Raw genomic sequence first — 17095 nt, 5'->3', positions numbered from 1 at the left:
GAGAGTTTATACTTTATATTGTGAACAGAAATGGATCAAAGTGAAACAACTCAGCTAGTGTAGCTGAAGTTACAGTTAAATAAGCTCATGTCATCTGCATACAAGTTCACAAATGTGTTTGCTGCTGTTGATTTTATTGACTGTATTGATTGATTCCCACTGCCTTACGCTTGCATTAATACCTTTAGCTGAACACTCATGGCTTAACCTATCTGAATATAAAATGACCAGAAAATGTTTCTCTCTGAAATACACAATGCTCCCTCCGGAGGTGAAGCATATCTTTATAAATTAAATTAGATAGGAGGAAGATAACCATCTCTTATCTGTATTTTCTCTAAATCGTCTTGAAATATTATCTAATATAACTTTTATAAAAGACACTAAGAGCATTGTCATAAAAATAAGGGGATAATATTTAAACATGAGTATTTTGCACGATGAGCACGTGACTCTTAGAGAACAGGAGCTTTGATTATTTGTACCATTTTATTGCTGAGGTCATCTGGGATCTCAATCCCATGCAAACCTTCGGCAAGTACAAATAGCACCAGAACAGGGATGGTGATCAAAATGTATATTACATTTGGGGCTGGGTTGAGCCTTTTCACTATTTTCTCTCTTGTCAGAAGTTGGGAAATGATTTCATTTGAATTCTCATTGTTTTCTTCAATAAAACCAGAACTCCAGCAGGAACTAGCAGCAGCCAGTCCATTATGAAGGAACTCCTTCCACCTGGTGGAGCTAAACAGGCCTCTTCAACAAGCAGCGTTCTGCAGGGAGGGAAGCACCCTGCTCCCTCACGGAGCACCGGGGTTTCCTGAACTGCACAACAAATACCGAATACGTTAAAGTCAAACTGTTTGCTAGCGTTCAGACTATTTACTGAGGGGAAAGTACAAGCCGTCGTGTATTCAAATATCTGCATTCAGCTGCCTGGACTTCAACTCACTGTCTTCTCCTTCAGTCTATTAGTCAATGCAGCAGCAGGCTTTGTTTTAAGGAGAGCCCATCTGCTGTGTGTGTGTGTGTGTGTGTGTGTGTGTGTGTGTGTGTGTGTGTGCGCGCGAGTCAAAAAGCCAACAATGACCTTTCTTTCTTCCTCTATACCACTACATCTGCCACAACCCCTGACCGTGTGTGACTAACACTAAGTGTCACAAACTGTGTGTGTGTGTGTGTGTGTGTGTGTGTGTGTGTGTGTGTGTGTGTGTGTGTGTGTGTGTGTGTGTGTGTGTGTCGGACAGATGGGGCGATGAGTGTTGATTGTCATGGAGATGAGGGCAAACCCTCACAGCATGCGCACACACACACACACACGCACACACACACACACACACACACACACACACACACACACACACACACACACACACACAGGTCTTTATACCAGTCAGTCAGTCTTTCTCTCTGACTTCATCTCTGTCAACAAAGTAAAAATACAAATTGCTTAAAAAGCTCAAAACCAAAGCCCGAATGCCCCTCTTGAGTAAGTCTGAATGTGGCGGTATCGCTTTTTCAATTAAACACATTCATTTATTTATTGACCCTGAAAAAGGGCCGCTTGACAAAGACTGATAAGGACGAAAAGACAAAAAAAGAGTCTGTGGCTTCATAACCCAAATCCCTCACCATCTAACATGTTCACACACACACACACACGTGTTACAAAGAGTCACTAAAATATATAAGATCACCTCCCTTCAGTCCAGGCAAAGAACGGGAGCTAAACACACAACTGCTCCATAGTATTAAGGTAAAGTATTACCTTGTGAAGTACACACCTTTCTGTTGAGTAGAGGTCAGATATATTTTGCGAAACTGAACCCGCTGAATGTGTCTCTGCAGAACAGAGTCACCAGCATTTAAACCTGTAGGAGGTCGGAGCAGAGCTGTGGTCCAGTGACGGCACAGTGGGCTTTGCCACCGAGAACCAGCCCATTGAAAGACGTTATCTACACACTCTGATGACGCCGTCTATCTATTTAAATCAGTGTTTCCCTCCGTTGTTCCGCACGGCACCACCGGCCCGTTGGACCCCCACCCGAGTGTCAAACCGAGGGTGCAGCGCTGTTCCTTCGGTGTTTGTCATTAAGCCGCAAACAAGGAGCATCAATCCAACATAAACGCTTTTAAATATATTTTACATGTTTAGTTCCTGCACAATGAGCATGGATCTAAAATGAAATGATTAATATTCCCCAAACTCTAATGAACTAATAGATACACTTCAAGCTCTTACAGAACAAAGTAACCTTTGAACAGTTCACATATTGTTCATAGTTTGAAGTGTTTTTTATTTATTCATATTTAGAGGATTGTTTGAACATATTGTTCATCTTGAAGAAAAGAAGTTGCCCTAGAATATCAGAAATGTCCGCACTTTTTAAATTTCAAGCGTTTCTGAATATGATAAAGGCCTCAAAAGTGCGATTGAAGTGGCAAAGAAGAATAAAAGTCCCTAATAATACAATTCAAGGCTGGAAAACATCCGTCCACAAAGCAACGGGTGAAGCCACAAGCATCACATTCACTGCTAATGTACGGTCAGTGTGTACATGTCCATAACATAATTCTCATAAGAGGCCTATTCAATCGTCCTTGGACCTTCACGTCCTTTATGTGTCCATTCCGTCAACCACTGGCTCGGGTCAGATGAACCGACCTGGTCCAGGGATTCAGGACTTTAGTGTCGCTGACCGAGAGACTGAAGAGACGCTACAAACAAATGCTGGGACTTTTTCTGCTTGTAGTCTGACTATCAGGCGCTCCACATGCTACAGGGTCATTAATGTCCGCCTTAGTTAAACGTAACAGGGCTGCGCTTTGTGTGTGAGAGCTGCAGCGTTAAATCGGTCATCCCATCCCCAGATAATGCAAATCTAATGTTCAAGCAGCGATTCAGGCGTAAAGGAACAAGGCGAGTAAAAGCTGAAACACATGCTCTTCTTGCCTCTGATCTTTTATTATGGATGGCATGTTTTTAATAAATGATTGGTGAGTCTTTGACTGTCTCTGCTGAGGTATTTGAGTCTCACAGGAAAGATAACGGTGGATGAAATGTGATGGAGGGTAACAGAGAGTTCCCGTGTCCGTCTTCTCTTTCAAGCTCTATTTTTTTCATTCGCCATAAATCAACGTGTCATGCGAAAGTATGCGTCGGATGCCCATTTGAAGTATTCATTGTGTCGACACTACAAAGACACACAGTTCTTGGCGTGAGATCAGCGAGGCGGTGTGATGCTCGCAGGAGGGAGCTTTTCCTCCAAATGTAGAGCAAAGATTTCGAGGGATAGACGGAAAATAAGCACAAGAAACACAATTGATCCGTCTGTCAAACCTCAGTGAGAAAGAAAAGTCAGCAAACGTGATGAAATAGGAAGCTTTGGTTCTGCCTCTAAATAAACACGGTTACTGTTTACGCATCGTCATCATCAAGTATCGGATGTTTGTCTGGCATCAGCTCCTGAATTAACCAGGTAGGCATCAGTGACTGTATTGCTGTGTTGTTGGAACAGCTTTCCAGTAGCTGGCTAACCATCCACTGCTCACACCGACCCCCCCCCCTCCCGTCGGGCGGAGCACCACACCCACCAAGTTGTAGCAGAGGGTGTAGCGGCGTTCCTTCGGTTCCGTTTGTCGTTAAGCCGCCATTGAGCTGCAGACACGTGACGTCATTTCCTTACGCGAATGACAGGAGATCGTTTGATGCTTTTGCTTTTTTTCTTCATTTATTTTACAGAGCAAAGCCCCAATTAAATATAGAAACAATAGATCCCGTCACACGGTAGAAAACGATGTGCTCTGGTGCAGATCTCCTGTGTTGCACCTGCTGCATTCATCACGTCGATGAATCCAGACATTCGGGGAGCGTCAATCCACCGTAAACATTATTCATGTTTACAGGATTGTTTAAAGCGTTAATTGTTCAATTTGAAGATTCTAACCGGTTTACAGCTCCGGGGTGCCGGTTGGGGGAGGGGGGGGTGAAACGCCGATATAATGGTAAGGAAGAGTATTTTCTGCACTATCATGGGAAAGCACCATACTTTGATGTCCAGAATTTCGAATGCAGGGGTCCCCAACCACTGGCCCGCGGGCCGGTACCAGTCCGCGGGCCATTTGATGTCGGGCCGCACCACAGAAAGAATACCTTTGTTTTGTCATTTAATTTTTTTTCAGAAAAATGTTTTATTTTGAATCTTTTCCATGAGCCTCATGCTTTTTAAATAAAAGATCTTTTTAATAAAAGAATAAAAGCAAATTCTGTGTTTCAGAGTTTCATATTAAAATAGTCCTTTCGTCCCCCCTGATGTGACCCAATGACAGGAACCTTTCAACCCCCTACAACTCGGCTATTATTTATACGGATGGAAACTATTGGAGCCGAAGGACGTCGGCTTGTAGTAATGTATTCCATTATGGTAACGATATAGTCTCACACACACACTCACAAAAAGATGGAAACAGCAACACGTTCACCAATTCAACTCTCCCACAAACAAACTCCATGGACACTGAAGTGTTAAGACAGTCACAGCGCTGTTACATCAACTTATGTCTCTTTGTGTAGTTGTTGAAATGCTGTCGACCAAAAAAGTCTGAGTGATTAACAGATTTGAAGCGACAGAGCCTTTAATAATTAATACCTAATAGTGGGTTCAGGCAGCGTCTCTGTCACACCTCTCCAACTGAAACATGGGGGGAGCTGCTGGGTAAAACAGAGCCTGGATTGCAGCCAATCAGCTGTCAGGGTGGGAGGAAGACGTAGTAGACACAGAGAACCTTGTTAGGCCCGGCGGTCTGTCAGAGGGAAACCCACCGATGGAGAAATGACTGGTTCTGAGTCAGACAGGGATCAGACAGGGATGCGTCCGGCACCTTCAGAATGTAGTACCAGTAAACCAGTAAAGCGCTTTGAGTGGTCGGAAGACTAGAAAAGCGCTTTACAAGGACACTCCATTTACCATTACCATTTATATAGCCAAGTTTCCACACATTTAAAGTCTAAGTGGAAAATGAAGCGACGCGTAAAGACGAAGGTAGTTTGTTGAAAAGGAATGAGGGTTAGCAGGAGGCGATCCGTTTTCCAAAGGAGATGCAACTAAAAGCATCCAGACACACAATGTGTGATTCAGAGCCAACGGAGGCGGGGGAGGCGGGGGAGGAGGGGGAGGAGGGGGAGGAGAGGGAGAGACGCTGCCAGAATATGTTCAAAACACACAGCTCCATACACATAAACATTAGACCAGCCAAGAACATTCAAACTTGCAATCTTTCATCTGGCCACCAGGTGGAGACTCCTTGGGTTTGCAAAAACAATGAATGGTCAATGAGAAAACGACTCATGATGTAATTCCTGAGTAAACATTATAAACATTAATGAGTTAATCATCTCAGTCTAGACGCACACGTCTCTTTCAGGTGTTCATTTAGTAATTGATGGTCTAGTTAGAGTCAATTTGGGGATTCTTCAGGGTGAGGATAGCTCCTGAAAGACATTTCGCTCCCGCTATGAGAGACCCCCAGAGCACTGTGCAAAGTTTCCACTTCCACACAGTCTATGGGTGGGACTGAGGCCGTGGTCATGCTCACATTAACTATCAAGAGTGTACTATTCCGAATTGGATCTTGTTGATGTGACCTGACTCACACTGACTTCTGACATCACACAGTGTGTTTACATGATGGTATAATTGGAATCTTTGCTTAGTCGGACGATGCTCTCTTTCGGGGGGAGGTGCTATTATCCCAATATACATGGCAGTGAATAAATCCAATCATTGGCTGAGAGAATGTCATATCCGATACGATAGGTGGCGCTGTTTTCATTACAACTAGTTGTGATACAGCCATTTCCGCTTGACCTCTTCACCACTACCAACATCAACCAACAACAACAACAACATTACGAGAACGATGGCGAGCGGAGAGCAAGGTGAAGCTACATCCCTCTACTATCTGTGCATGATGTTAATAGGAGCACAGCGAAGGCGAATGGCGCTATTGGCTGATTTGATAACGGAGAGAAGAGGCCGTCGGGATCTCAAGCATCCGCTTCCTCATCCGATTCACCGTCACATGCCGCGATAGTCGAACTATCAACCGGATCGGATGGAGTTATCCAGGCGTGTTAGTCAGATCGTAGTCGGACCGCACGTAGTCAAAGGTGTTTACATGAAACGGATCATTGGATTTCAGTCCGACTGAGCCAGTTATTGGAATCCATGGAACCACGCTGACTGAGGTGTGAACATCATGTTGGCACAGCAAGACTTGCAGGCAAAGGTAAACCCAACATTTTCAGATCGTGCTGCTTCAAAATAAAAGATTTTTCATAAAACAAAATAATGGTGACTTTAATTGAAAATAATTTATAGGAAATGCTTTGTTTCTTGAGCAAAACAAGTCAGATGACTAATAATTCAGTGTGGACTGGTAACCGGCGAAAGGAAAAGAGGAAAAATCAGAGCAATTTGACTTTCATCCTTTGTTTTAGAGCTGCTCCATCGACCATCACTATTCAATCACAACACAGGAGCACTGCTACTGAAGGCTTTCAGATTTATTTTACTTTGATAAACTATTCCTGTATTCCTTTGTAAATTTGTTTTGCTTTATTCTATCAAGTAAACATGTATTCATGGATTATGGGGATATTAGTAAAAGGTTTGACGGACCACCCAGCCTCCGCTCAGCTCTGAGGCATGTCGGAAGGGACACGGGACTCCCAGGAAACCGCTTTATGAGCCAGCAGTCACAGTAATAATCTCATCAGTGATCTTAATGAATCATCCTGTGATGTCAGCAGCATGTCATCATGCAGCCGTGCTGTTGCCTCCCGCTGCTGATGCAGTTTGACGTTGCTGCTGCAGGAGGATTAACATCACGATCAAACGTTACGAGCCGGACGCCAGCCGATGTAGCTGCAGGGCTCTGTGAGTGTGTGTGTGTGTGTGTGTGTGTGTGTGTGTGTGAGGCTGTAACAGGTTAAGCCAATGTGACGTTTTCTGAAGTTAACTTCTGTTGAAACAAATGGAGACGTGAATGTTTTCCAGGTCAGTGAAGATGTTCTGGTTTGGAAAATAGAGACTCTTTGAAGGTCTTGACCCCTGTGACCTCGCCAGGGCCCTGATGAGAAGGGACAGGGTCATGCTGACTGGTGCGAGCTCTCACCTGACCTTTGTGTTTCTGAGGAAAGGGTGACAGAGGAGGCCACATGGCACAAAAACACAATCCCAATTTTCAATTACAAATGTTTTTTTCTGGCAGATTCCTTCCTTCCTTCCTTCCTTCCTTCTTTCCTTCCTTGCTCTGCTTGTTTTCAGGTCATTTATATGAAAATCAACCTGTAGAGACTTGATAGTTACTCAAGAGAGAGTAAACATTTCAATTTGAAGTAGATCCCCTATAGATAAATGATCCTCTCTGTAAAATGAGCAGAGAAGCTCCTCTTCCAATAAATATGCAGTTGGGACGGAATATATTCATGAGAACACCGACTGTGCTGACGTTGGTTCACTGCTGACTCAACAGCTGTAGTTTGCAGTGCTGAACGTTGGGTTTGATGCATGACCACGAACTACAGCACCTCCACCAACTACTCACAGACTAGTTAGTCTTTATTAGCACCATGACTCTTACTTAGAGCTCCTTGTAGTTTTGCTGACTTGAAGAAATGGCAGCACCCCGCATGGAGGGGTGCGTTTGCCAGTCCTCCGCTGTGTGTCGCGTTCTGTTTGTTTCACTTCCAATGCAAAAAGCTCCATCTTTCACCGGCGTCTGGCTCTCTCCCGTCTAACTGGCGGTTTCATTCCCAGGGTCAACTTTGTTCCGGCGCATCGGAAGACTGGAAGTAAACAAGGTTGCGTTAACTGCCGTTAAAATATTTTATCGCGTTAATCTCAGTCACATTAATCTCACATATTAACGCGGTAATTTTGATGGACCAGTAAGTTCCTTCAATGAACCAGTGGTTTTATGGCCCATAACTCAAGTATACATTTACTAAGTGTCGTCACGCTGCCGGGGGGAAACTGGTGCTTGTGCGACACTTTTTAAGAGAACACAGTTTGGTTTCAAACTAAATTACTTAAATAACATTGACGTGATGTGTTCAAAGGGAATTAATCCAGTTGTTTGAAGGAGATTAGATTGGAAAGGGGAATTTATAAGCTTTTTAACTTCATTAAACTAGCTCTAAGAAGCTTATGAGTCAGGGTCACAACTAACAAATATAACTCATTCAATGATATGAATTGCATGTTTGTATAATAATAATTATAGATGATGAAGTTACAATGCAAAAGTATAGAATTTACACTCTGAAAGAGCAGCAGAGCCTTTCTGTCAATTCAAGCTTTGTCACTTTTAGTCTAAAATGTGACCTGGAAATGGCGATGCGTGTCTAATTTCATAGTGTGACTAAAACTATTGATTAATTCTCTCTCTCTGTAGCTGCTTTGCTCCTGATCTCATTTGCACGCCGACAGCCGTCAAATCCTCACATCACGTGGCTTTGTGTGCGGGACAAATGTCCCTGTATTCACACTACAGTCACTCAGGCTGGTTTACAGTGGGAGGACCAGTTTGATTTAGAAACCGTGCAATATTTGGTGAAGAAACACAGCGGCCAACACTGACCCCCCCCTTCAGACCTCCAACACACACAACAAACACACACATTAAATGGGTCCAATCACCACAACATTTGACTATGAGATTTTCTCTGTTAGAATCAAGTGAAATTAATGTATATTTTTCTATTTAGGCATAAATCAGAAACCTATAAACAAGGAGAGATGGATGTTTTCAGCTTGTGTGTGTGTGTGTGTGTGTGTGTGTGTGTGTGTGTGTGTGTGTGTGTGTTGCATGCAGGACGCATCACTAATCTTTATAAGTGGCTATAAATCCAGCAGGCTGCTGCTGGTTGGGGGGGGTGGGGGGTGTTTGGCAAATGATCAGGGTTCACCGGTTTCTGGAGTCCTACTCACTCCCACGCATGACGCCATCTTTCAACATATGAATATTTATGAGAGGAAACTGCTGCAGTCGGGGCGATCAATCTCCTCCGGGTAGAGCTGCGGCGCGAGGCGATCGCCCCGACTGCCTTCAGGGTTTTAGCCAGACGGTTTGTCACCGGCCACCTTCAGCAGCTTGATCGTCCGGTTCGCAAAGCAGGGACACCGGAATTGTGGCTGTTTTTTTTTTACTGCAGCCCTGAACTGAGAGCCGACAGAACACCTGTCATTACGAGAGGAGGAGGCCGAGCACAAAGACGGCGACTACAGGCAACCGGAACCGGCGCTCAAGATCTGCTGCAGGCGAGGACCAAGTGGCATCCTCTGGTGCTGAGAAGTGAACCCGAGGCCGTGCCGTCAATAGTCCGCCGCGTCCAGATGCCCCACTTCACATCAGAAACACACCCGTGTGTCAGATGATAGCTGGTAAACTTTGCTATTCACATTTAGTTATAATGTCTTACACTTAAAATGAATATTACGACGATAATTAATCATTTATTCATCAAGATTTCCATCCAGACGTAAACAAAAACAGAAGTCCCCACCTTGATCAGATGGAGTTCTGTTTGAGAAAAGACGTAGTTTGATGGTGTCGGTTCACAGAGAATGTGGCTCAGAGTTACGGCATCAAAGTGCTGCAGTTCATCAGGGATTCAGCATGCAAATAGATTTCATCCGGAGGCCAGAAAACTCATGAAAACCTGCACTTTTTAATCAGGTGGAAATTTTCTCTTCAGACATAAAAATGAAAAGAACAAGCCACAACAAAAAGCAGCAAACAGCAAGATAGAATAAATAAACCCAATTAATGTAAAAGCCTTCAGGAGTATTAATGAGGAGGATTTAAAGGTGAGGGAGACGCAGCGCTCCTCGGGCAGGTAATGCAGGTTCCAAACATGAATAATGCATGAATATCAGAGCAGAGCAGCTGATGTTAAATATAGACAGCAGAGAGCACCAGACGTAAATGAAACACTAATGCGTCGAGTCTCAACAAATGATCTTTCTGTAAATGACTCACAGTCCTGCCTTTTTGTTCTTGTTTCCATCTAACCATTTGAATAATGAAGAACAAATACAAAGACTTATTTAGTGCACAGGGATATTTTCAGGCTAAAAATGACACAGTTCGGAAAATCCTTCCTCAGTTTCACACTTAGAAAAAAGAAAATCACTGCCGGAAAAAAAGGAGCCTTTTGTTTTTGAACCGAGCTTGTCGGGTGAGAGACATCGTATTTATTCAGGTTGGAGCCAAGTTGTTCAGACTGTAAAGAATTCAGACTGAACAGACCAAACACTGCACCCACCTGGAGCCACAGAAACAATCATCCATTTTTTATATTATATATATTAAAACGTACATTTTAAAATTAGTCAACTTTTGTGTTTTGAAACGTGGATTATTTACCCGGTAATATTTGTAAATTAAGATATCTGAGCAAAATACATTTACATGCTTTTCCTGCACGTCCTGTCCGCTTGTCTCAGCTGGACTCGGGTCCCTAAGGAGCAGTTATCTGATGAAGATAATGAGTGACATTATCATTCCAGCGTCCTAAAACACATTGAGATTTGGGCCCTGCGCCGCGCTCTCGTCAGGGCGAGTCTCCGACCACCGGCAGTGTCCTCCAAGAAGACCCGACCCGAACCCGGTACGAGAGAAGAACCAGAGCTAGAACAGCCGGACCAGATCAGCCCGAGCTCACGGTGACACAACGGGCCGGCGCATGCAACACTGTCACACCAGGATGCTAGCTAGTTAGCTACGTGCTAACGCCCTGCGTGGGCTTGACTGACACACAACCAGGACGTGGATGAAAACAGGGGCATTTTATCCCAAATAATTCATTGTGTGAAGTTCTGTGGGACATTTGAGTTGGTCTTTCCTCAACACACTAAGTTCATAGGGGCATCTCAATATATATACACGTTCTAATATATTTACTATATGATATTTATATTGCTGGTCATAGGAAAGTATTTTTATGATGACTTTTTTTGCATTGCTGTATTCACACAGGGATGTTTACTGGCGGATTGGCTGTCTCTAGCAAAAAGAAGTCCACCACTGCTCCTTGCTGTCCTTCATGTGAGCGTTTAACATCGTTTAACGCGTCCTGCTAAATCAGCCCAGAAGACTGTTGATGTATATATTGGATGCATATGATACATTCATACACATTTTGTCTTTCATATACGGTTAATGGGGAGATGGGTGGATGGGTGGGTGGGTGGGTGGGTGACGATGTAAACGAACACCTCCACTGGTGTTAAAAGGCTGCTCTCTAATGTCTTTATTATTCAGCTCTGCTTATTAATGAAAAGGTTTTACTGTTGGGAGCTTTTAGCTTTAATGTGATTCTTGATTAAATTTGCTCCTCTTGCTGCCGTCGGTCTTTTTTGCAGCGTTTGGAGTTTCTTTGTTTCCGTCTGAAGGGCTTGCAGAGGGCTGAAGACCGTTAATCAAGCAGAGGTAGAAATAACATCTGTTTTCTGAATAAATACAATACATTTTAAAATGTATTTTATCTCCGTCATTTTGGGTCATTATTTCTTAGTGGCAGAAACCCTGTTTAATTAGTTTTAGGGCTAAAAAATGTAGTTTGTACAATTCAAATTTTGTGATCCGATCCAATCCTTTGTCCTTTCATGTTTTGCTCTCAAGCAAAGCAGCTATTACTCCTTCACGTTATACCCAATAACACATATTTAAGAAACATTGCTGTTATTTTATTATTATTATTATTATTAAAGGACACTTCCTTTACTTTGTGAAGTCATCCTTCACTTCCTGCGCTGAAGCTCATGTGACTGATTCATTCTGCTGTGGCGACGATCGGAGGAGGACGGTTACGCGCTGCTGAACTCGTCCAGTCTTCAGTCTCATTATCAATAACCTTTAGCTGTGCACGATCATCGAACTCTTCATCAGCCGATCGATAACTGATCACTATTGGACGGGCAGCGTTCCTGCAGTTTGGGACCTATTGATCGTCGAGGAGGCCTCATTTGTTCTAGTCGAAGCAGAGACGTGGTCGTCACCACGGAGGCTCGGAGGGAAACAAATCCCGCTCCTGATGACGGCCAGTCTTCATACCAACACAGAGCTCATTTCTCCAGCCTGGTTCAAATGACCACACCGCTCGGAGAAGCATGAAGGCACCCCGGGACAAAAGCAGCGGATAAACAGCCAGAGGATTTGGATCGTTGCTTTGCTGAGCAGGAAAAAAAAAGGAAAAGCCCATGAACAAAGAATTTATTAGAGCTGCTAGTTCTTTAAAGGTGGAGCGAGACCTCGGCGCACCTGAGGCCCCCGTGGAACCACAACTGAATCAACGATAACAATAATAACAACAAGCAGCGACCGGAGGATTCTCTGTCCTTCCAGAGTTCCCCCTTTGGTCCAATATCTCCACAGATATTTGCCTCTTTGCCTTCGATCTTAAATGGCTGTGAGTTTTGCACATGTACACCATATTTAGGGAAACTCTCCAGACACGACCGTGTTTTACTTCATTTTTGCACAGTGAGAGGAAGTGGAGTTCTCCATCTTCTTATACGATTTGTCCTGCAGACGGTTGCAGGTCTTACTGTCTCCTCCAAGCAACAACTGATCCAACAGTTTGCTCCACAGTGAAGCCTCTCGACCACTATTGCTCAGATCAACCTGGAAGTTGTGGAGCACATTGATTATCCCAACAATCAGGCGTTGATGATTTAATTCAGACTTCACCAGTGCTGGTCCAGCATTCCCCATCGTGCTACGAGCTGCATTTGACACCACAAGGTCAAAGAAGGGTGCAGAAAGGTTGTGCGTATCCGGCGGTGAGTGACAGTTTTAGAACACAAAGACGATGCTGGAGGAACTCTCAGCTCCTCCAGGTTCAGCGTAGCGGGTTTAATGATGAATCATGCAGGTTAAAGCTCGTTGTGAATAATCTAATAATATAAATAATGATGAGCAAAAACAAAAAGGATAATGTATTCATCCTCCTCAAACACCATCCATCTTCATTTGTGGAAGAGGTCTAAATATTGTGACAGGAGAAAGAACTATAGAGTTATAAACTATGTTACAACGGATCTACTCTTCCTGAAGTCCATCATGTCAATAATGAAATGAATGTGAGTTTCCCAATTCCAGCTGGGCTTTGTTCCCCTTGTGCATGAGTTGGATCATGGAAGAACGCGTCAAGGAAATAACTATTTAGTTCCATACGCGAGGACGGAGCAATGCTTTTAAGAGGTTTGATCTTACAGATATTTTGCAGAACCTACTTGAACCCAACATGCACCAAGACGTGTCGAAGCTTCAGAATGGATTAGACGCTTATGTACTGACGTATTTTCAGACTGTATTCAATGCATAGAACAAAAAACACATTCAAAACTATTGAACTCGGGTCGAAGGAACTGCAAACTCATTTTTAGCTTTTAGTTGGTTTCAGAAATGTTCGTTTTTTAAATGTATTTAACGCTGCAGAAACGGGGTGTGTGAATCTGTGAAGTAGCTGCATGCATCCCGTGCCGTGCTACAATACATCATTACCTACCAGCTAACATATACACCCGTGCCCATTTATCTGCACTACGCTGAAAGACCCTCTAATTGCTCTAATTGAAACACACACCTGAGACCCTTCCACATCTGAATGCAATCAATTGATTTGCCACTGAAACGCTGGTTGCACAAGGCCTGTGCGTCCAGGTGACCGCGCGCGCCGACAAACACAAGCAGGTGTCGACCAGTAACTCTCCTCAGGGGGAGCAGCAAACCCCCGAACACACTTGAGGAAGCCAGCGGGACGAATGCATTCTGCTTGCTGTTCAGTACCTTCTTTCAATCAGTGTGTGTGTGTGTGTGTGTGTGTGTGTGTGTGTGTGTGTGTGTGTGTGTGTGTGTGTGTGTGTGTGTGTGTGTGTGTGTGTACTGTAGGTCAAACAGATCAATGCGGGTCTGAGTACAATATTTAGCAGAGGATTTGACAGCAGACCCTCTTTTGTGTGTGTGTGTGTGTGTGTGTGTGTGTGTGTGCATGTGAGTGTGTGTATGAGAAAGAGTGTGCGCACCAATTAGCTAAATTAAAGTGTTGGGACATAATTTAATGACAACAGGAGACTGAGAGCGGGGGTCCGGGGGGTCGATTCAGCAGCACTCAGATCTGTTTGTTCAATGAGCTCATATATAAATCATCCATCAGGGGAAGAGATATTTTATTACACCACAATATCTGATGATTACTTCTAATATGTGGATGTGTGCGTGCTGACAACCTGCATTGTGTCCAATGAAATGGACATTTAGCCCATTTCCTTCCTGAATAAACACAAATAAACCACATACGGTTTATCTGGAAGGATTATGGTCCTGCTTTTAATGTCTCTTTTATTCTGGCTATTGTGTTATCCGATTGTGCTTTTTGTGCTTTGAGGTTTAATGTTCTTGCTCTGCGAGGTGACCTCCCTTTTAAGATTAAAAACATGTCTCTCCCAGAACCGCAGCCTGAACCCGATGAGTCCAGACATTCCCAGAGAAGCTGAGGGGAAAACAACAGCACAGTAATATTAAAACATGTCTCCAACCGGACGACTGTAATTTAATATATATGTATTAATACCCTAAACCAAACCTCATCATCCCGAGAACAAATGAAAGCCTGAAAGAAACATGCTCAAAGTACCAGCCGAGCAAATGAGCACTAAAAGCCCAGGAAAGTCCAACGGGCTCTGATTCACAGGGAAAAGGCAGCAAGGGAGTAGAATGCAGGGAAACCTGTTCATATTGGACTGCCGAACCCAAAGATAACGGCAGGAATCAGGTGAAAGGCAGTACCGCCCCACGGCGCGCAGACCAGACCCGCACAGACCGCCTGAGCCCGACCGGCCCAAAGACTCAACTGGTGCGGAAGGTTGAACGGCAGCAGAATCCGGTGAGATCACCTCGACCTGCCCGTGATCAGAGCCGCTGGGAGCTGCAGAAGCCCCGCGAACCCCCTCTAGCCCCGGTCCGACCAGGGGACCCCCCCCCCCCCCCCCCCCGTCCGCACGCAGAAATGTGTCCGTCCTCCACTCACCGTGCGCCGCGCGCAGCGCCGCCAGCAGCCAGCAGAGCCGCAGCAGGTCCCATCCGCCCGTCCGCGCTCTGCCCCGGGGCCCCGCAATACATCCGGCCGAACCGGGCCCCATGCTGCGCCGCTCCGCTCCCGCTGACCCCGACAATCCGGCTCTGCGTTGGTTCCTTTGGCTGTTTTTAATCCCCCACAGAATCCAAGTGTCAATTAGAAAATGTAAAGCGGACGCGAACCCGGACCGGTGAGTCGGGGGGAGGATGCTGATGCTGATGCTGAGGAGAGAGAGAGACAGACGGGTAACACCACCTCTCCTCCCCCAAAATAACGCTCCCCGATCGGCTCCGATCTCAAACTGAAGAAGAAAAAAGAAGAGAAAATTGCCCAAAGAGACGCGCGCGCGGTTACTTCCGGTGTTTTCGGGGTGAGAAATAAGTTCCAGCAACTATGAGGGCAGAGTCTCCATCACTCGGCCGGGTGCGAGGCGTGGGAGGGAGGGAGGGAGACGGGGTGATCCGCGCTGCCTGCCCGGAGGTCTGCTCCGTCTGCCGGGGAGGACGGATGGTGAGGGTCGGTAGAGGGAGAGCCAAACGCCCCCCTCTCTCTCTCTCCCTCTCTCTCTCTCCCCCTCTCTCTCTCCCTCTCTCTCTCTCTCTCTCTCTCCCCGTACAGCTGTAGAGAGAGGGAGGGGGGAGGTAGAGAGACCTAGGCAGAGTGCACAGCTATCGATCTAAAGCGGCTGGAGGCAAAGCCCGGAGTTGGAGCAGGTGGGGGTGGGCGGGTGGAGGGCGGAGTTGGAGCAGGTGGGGGTGGGCGGGTGGAGTTGGAGCAGGTGGGGGTGGGCGGGTGGAGGGCGGAGTTGGAGCAGGTGGGGGTGGGCGGGTGCAGGAGGTACATTGGCTGAACTCTCCTGCCCTCTCTGGTCGCAGCGGGTACTCGAACGCTTCAATTACACCTGAGAGCATCGATTCAGCTTCATTGACGCTGTGATGAAAACTAACATGTGCAGCCGTATGACCTGAATCTAATCACCATTTACTATCTGGAAGGTTGGACGACGAATGTCAACATTTTAACTCGTTTTAATGGTCTATGAGGTTGAGATTAACATTTCTCCTAACTTTTGAAATCTGATAGAAGTGTCATCAGTTTTATTAGAGGCTCAACGTATCGAATGACGATGCAAACCTGGGGAATTAAGGAAGTAAAGCAGCACTGAAATAGATATGAGACGGGGGGTCAGAAACCCTTTGGGTGATAAAGTCAATTCATGCAGAATTTAAGAATTAAATGTGAATTGGTGGAATATAAATAAATCCATTATATTTGCCCATAAATAGACAGACACACAAACCTCAGGTGTGAACATTGTGTGTGTGTGTTTTTGGGCCGTCAGCTGATAATAAACTTCTCTCTCACACACACACACACACACACACACACACACGCTTAATTCAGACGGTGAACAGTCAGAACGCTGCAGCCCTGTTGCTGTGTGTGGATGCACGGACGTGTATCCGTGCGTGTGTGCGTGTGTGTGCGTGTGTGTGTGCGTGTGTGTGTGTGTGTGTGCGTGTGTGTGTGTGTGTGTGCGTGTGTGTGTGTGTGTGTGTGTGTGTGTGTGTGGTTCTGTCTAACAAAGCCTTCGTTATTTCTCATTGGAAACCCTCCAATAGGAGCCAATTAGAATACAATGCAGCTGATAGCACGTACTTTATGGGACTGCAACCTCCCTCCTCCTCCTCCTCGGGTAGCTGTGATGGAGGTTGGCATCTCCAATGAAAAGCCTGACTGTTCATCCTGATGTATTCAGGATCCCGCTCAGCCAAGAAGGCAAGTGAAAGTCTAGACAGGTTAGAAATGTATGACTGTGCACGTAAAATGCTCCTTTAATTCAAAACTGGCCGATTAACACCGACCACACCCGCCCGCAGAAATGACCGAGTTGCTTCTACCGATGGATGTACTGTAAAAACAGCCCCTGTTGAAGATGTTGGTGTCACG

The 17095-nt window shown here is 45.2% G+C and overlaps 1 protein-coding gene across 1 annotated transcript in view; it reads right to left on the bottom strand.

The window, feature by feature from the left end:
* The window catches only part of dcc (DCC netrin 1 receptor), a gene marked incomplete in the record, with an annotated part of 177412 nt that extends 161574 nt beyond the window's left edge, over nt 1-15838 (bottom strand). The window contains 1 exon segment of the mRNA XM_078088380.1: nt 15098-15838. Within this exon segment, the coding sequence (XP_077944506.1) occupies nt 15098-15209 (112 nt within the window).
* Nucleotides 15839-17095: the final 1257 nt, after the last annotated feature.

This window comes from Gasterosteus aculeatus, chromosome 14 (genome assembly GCF_964276395.1).
Source record: "Gasterosteus aculeatus chromosome 14, fGasAcu3.hap1.1, whole genome shotgun sequence".
Lineage (NCBI taxonomy): Eukaryota > Metazoa > Chordata > Actinopteri > Perciformes > Gasterosteidae > Gasterosteus > Gasterosteus aculeatus.
The sequence above is the reverse complement of the archived record's forward strand: the minus strand, read 5'-3'. Positions and strand labels throughout refer to the sequence as shown.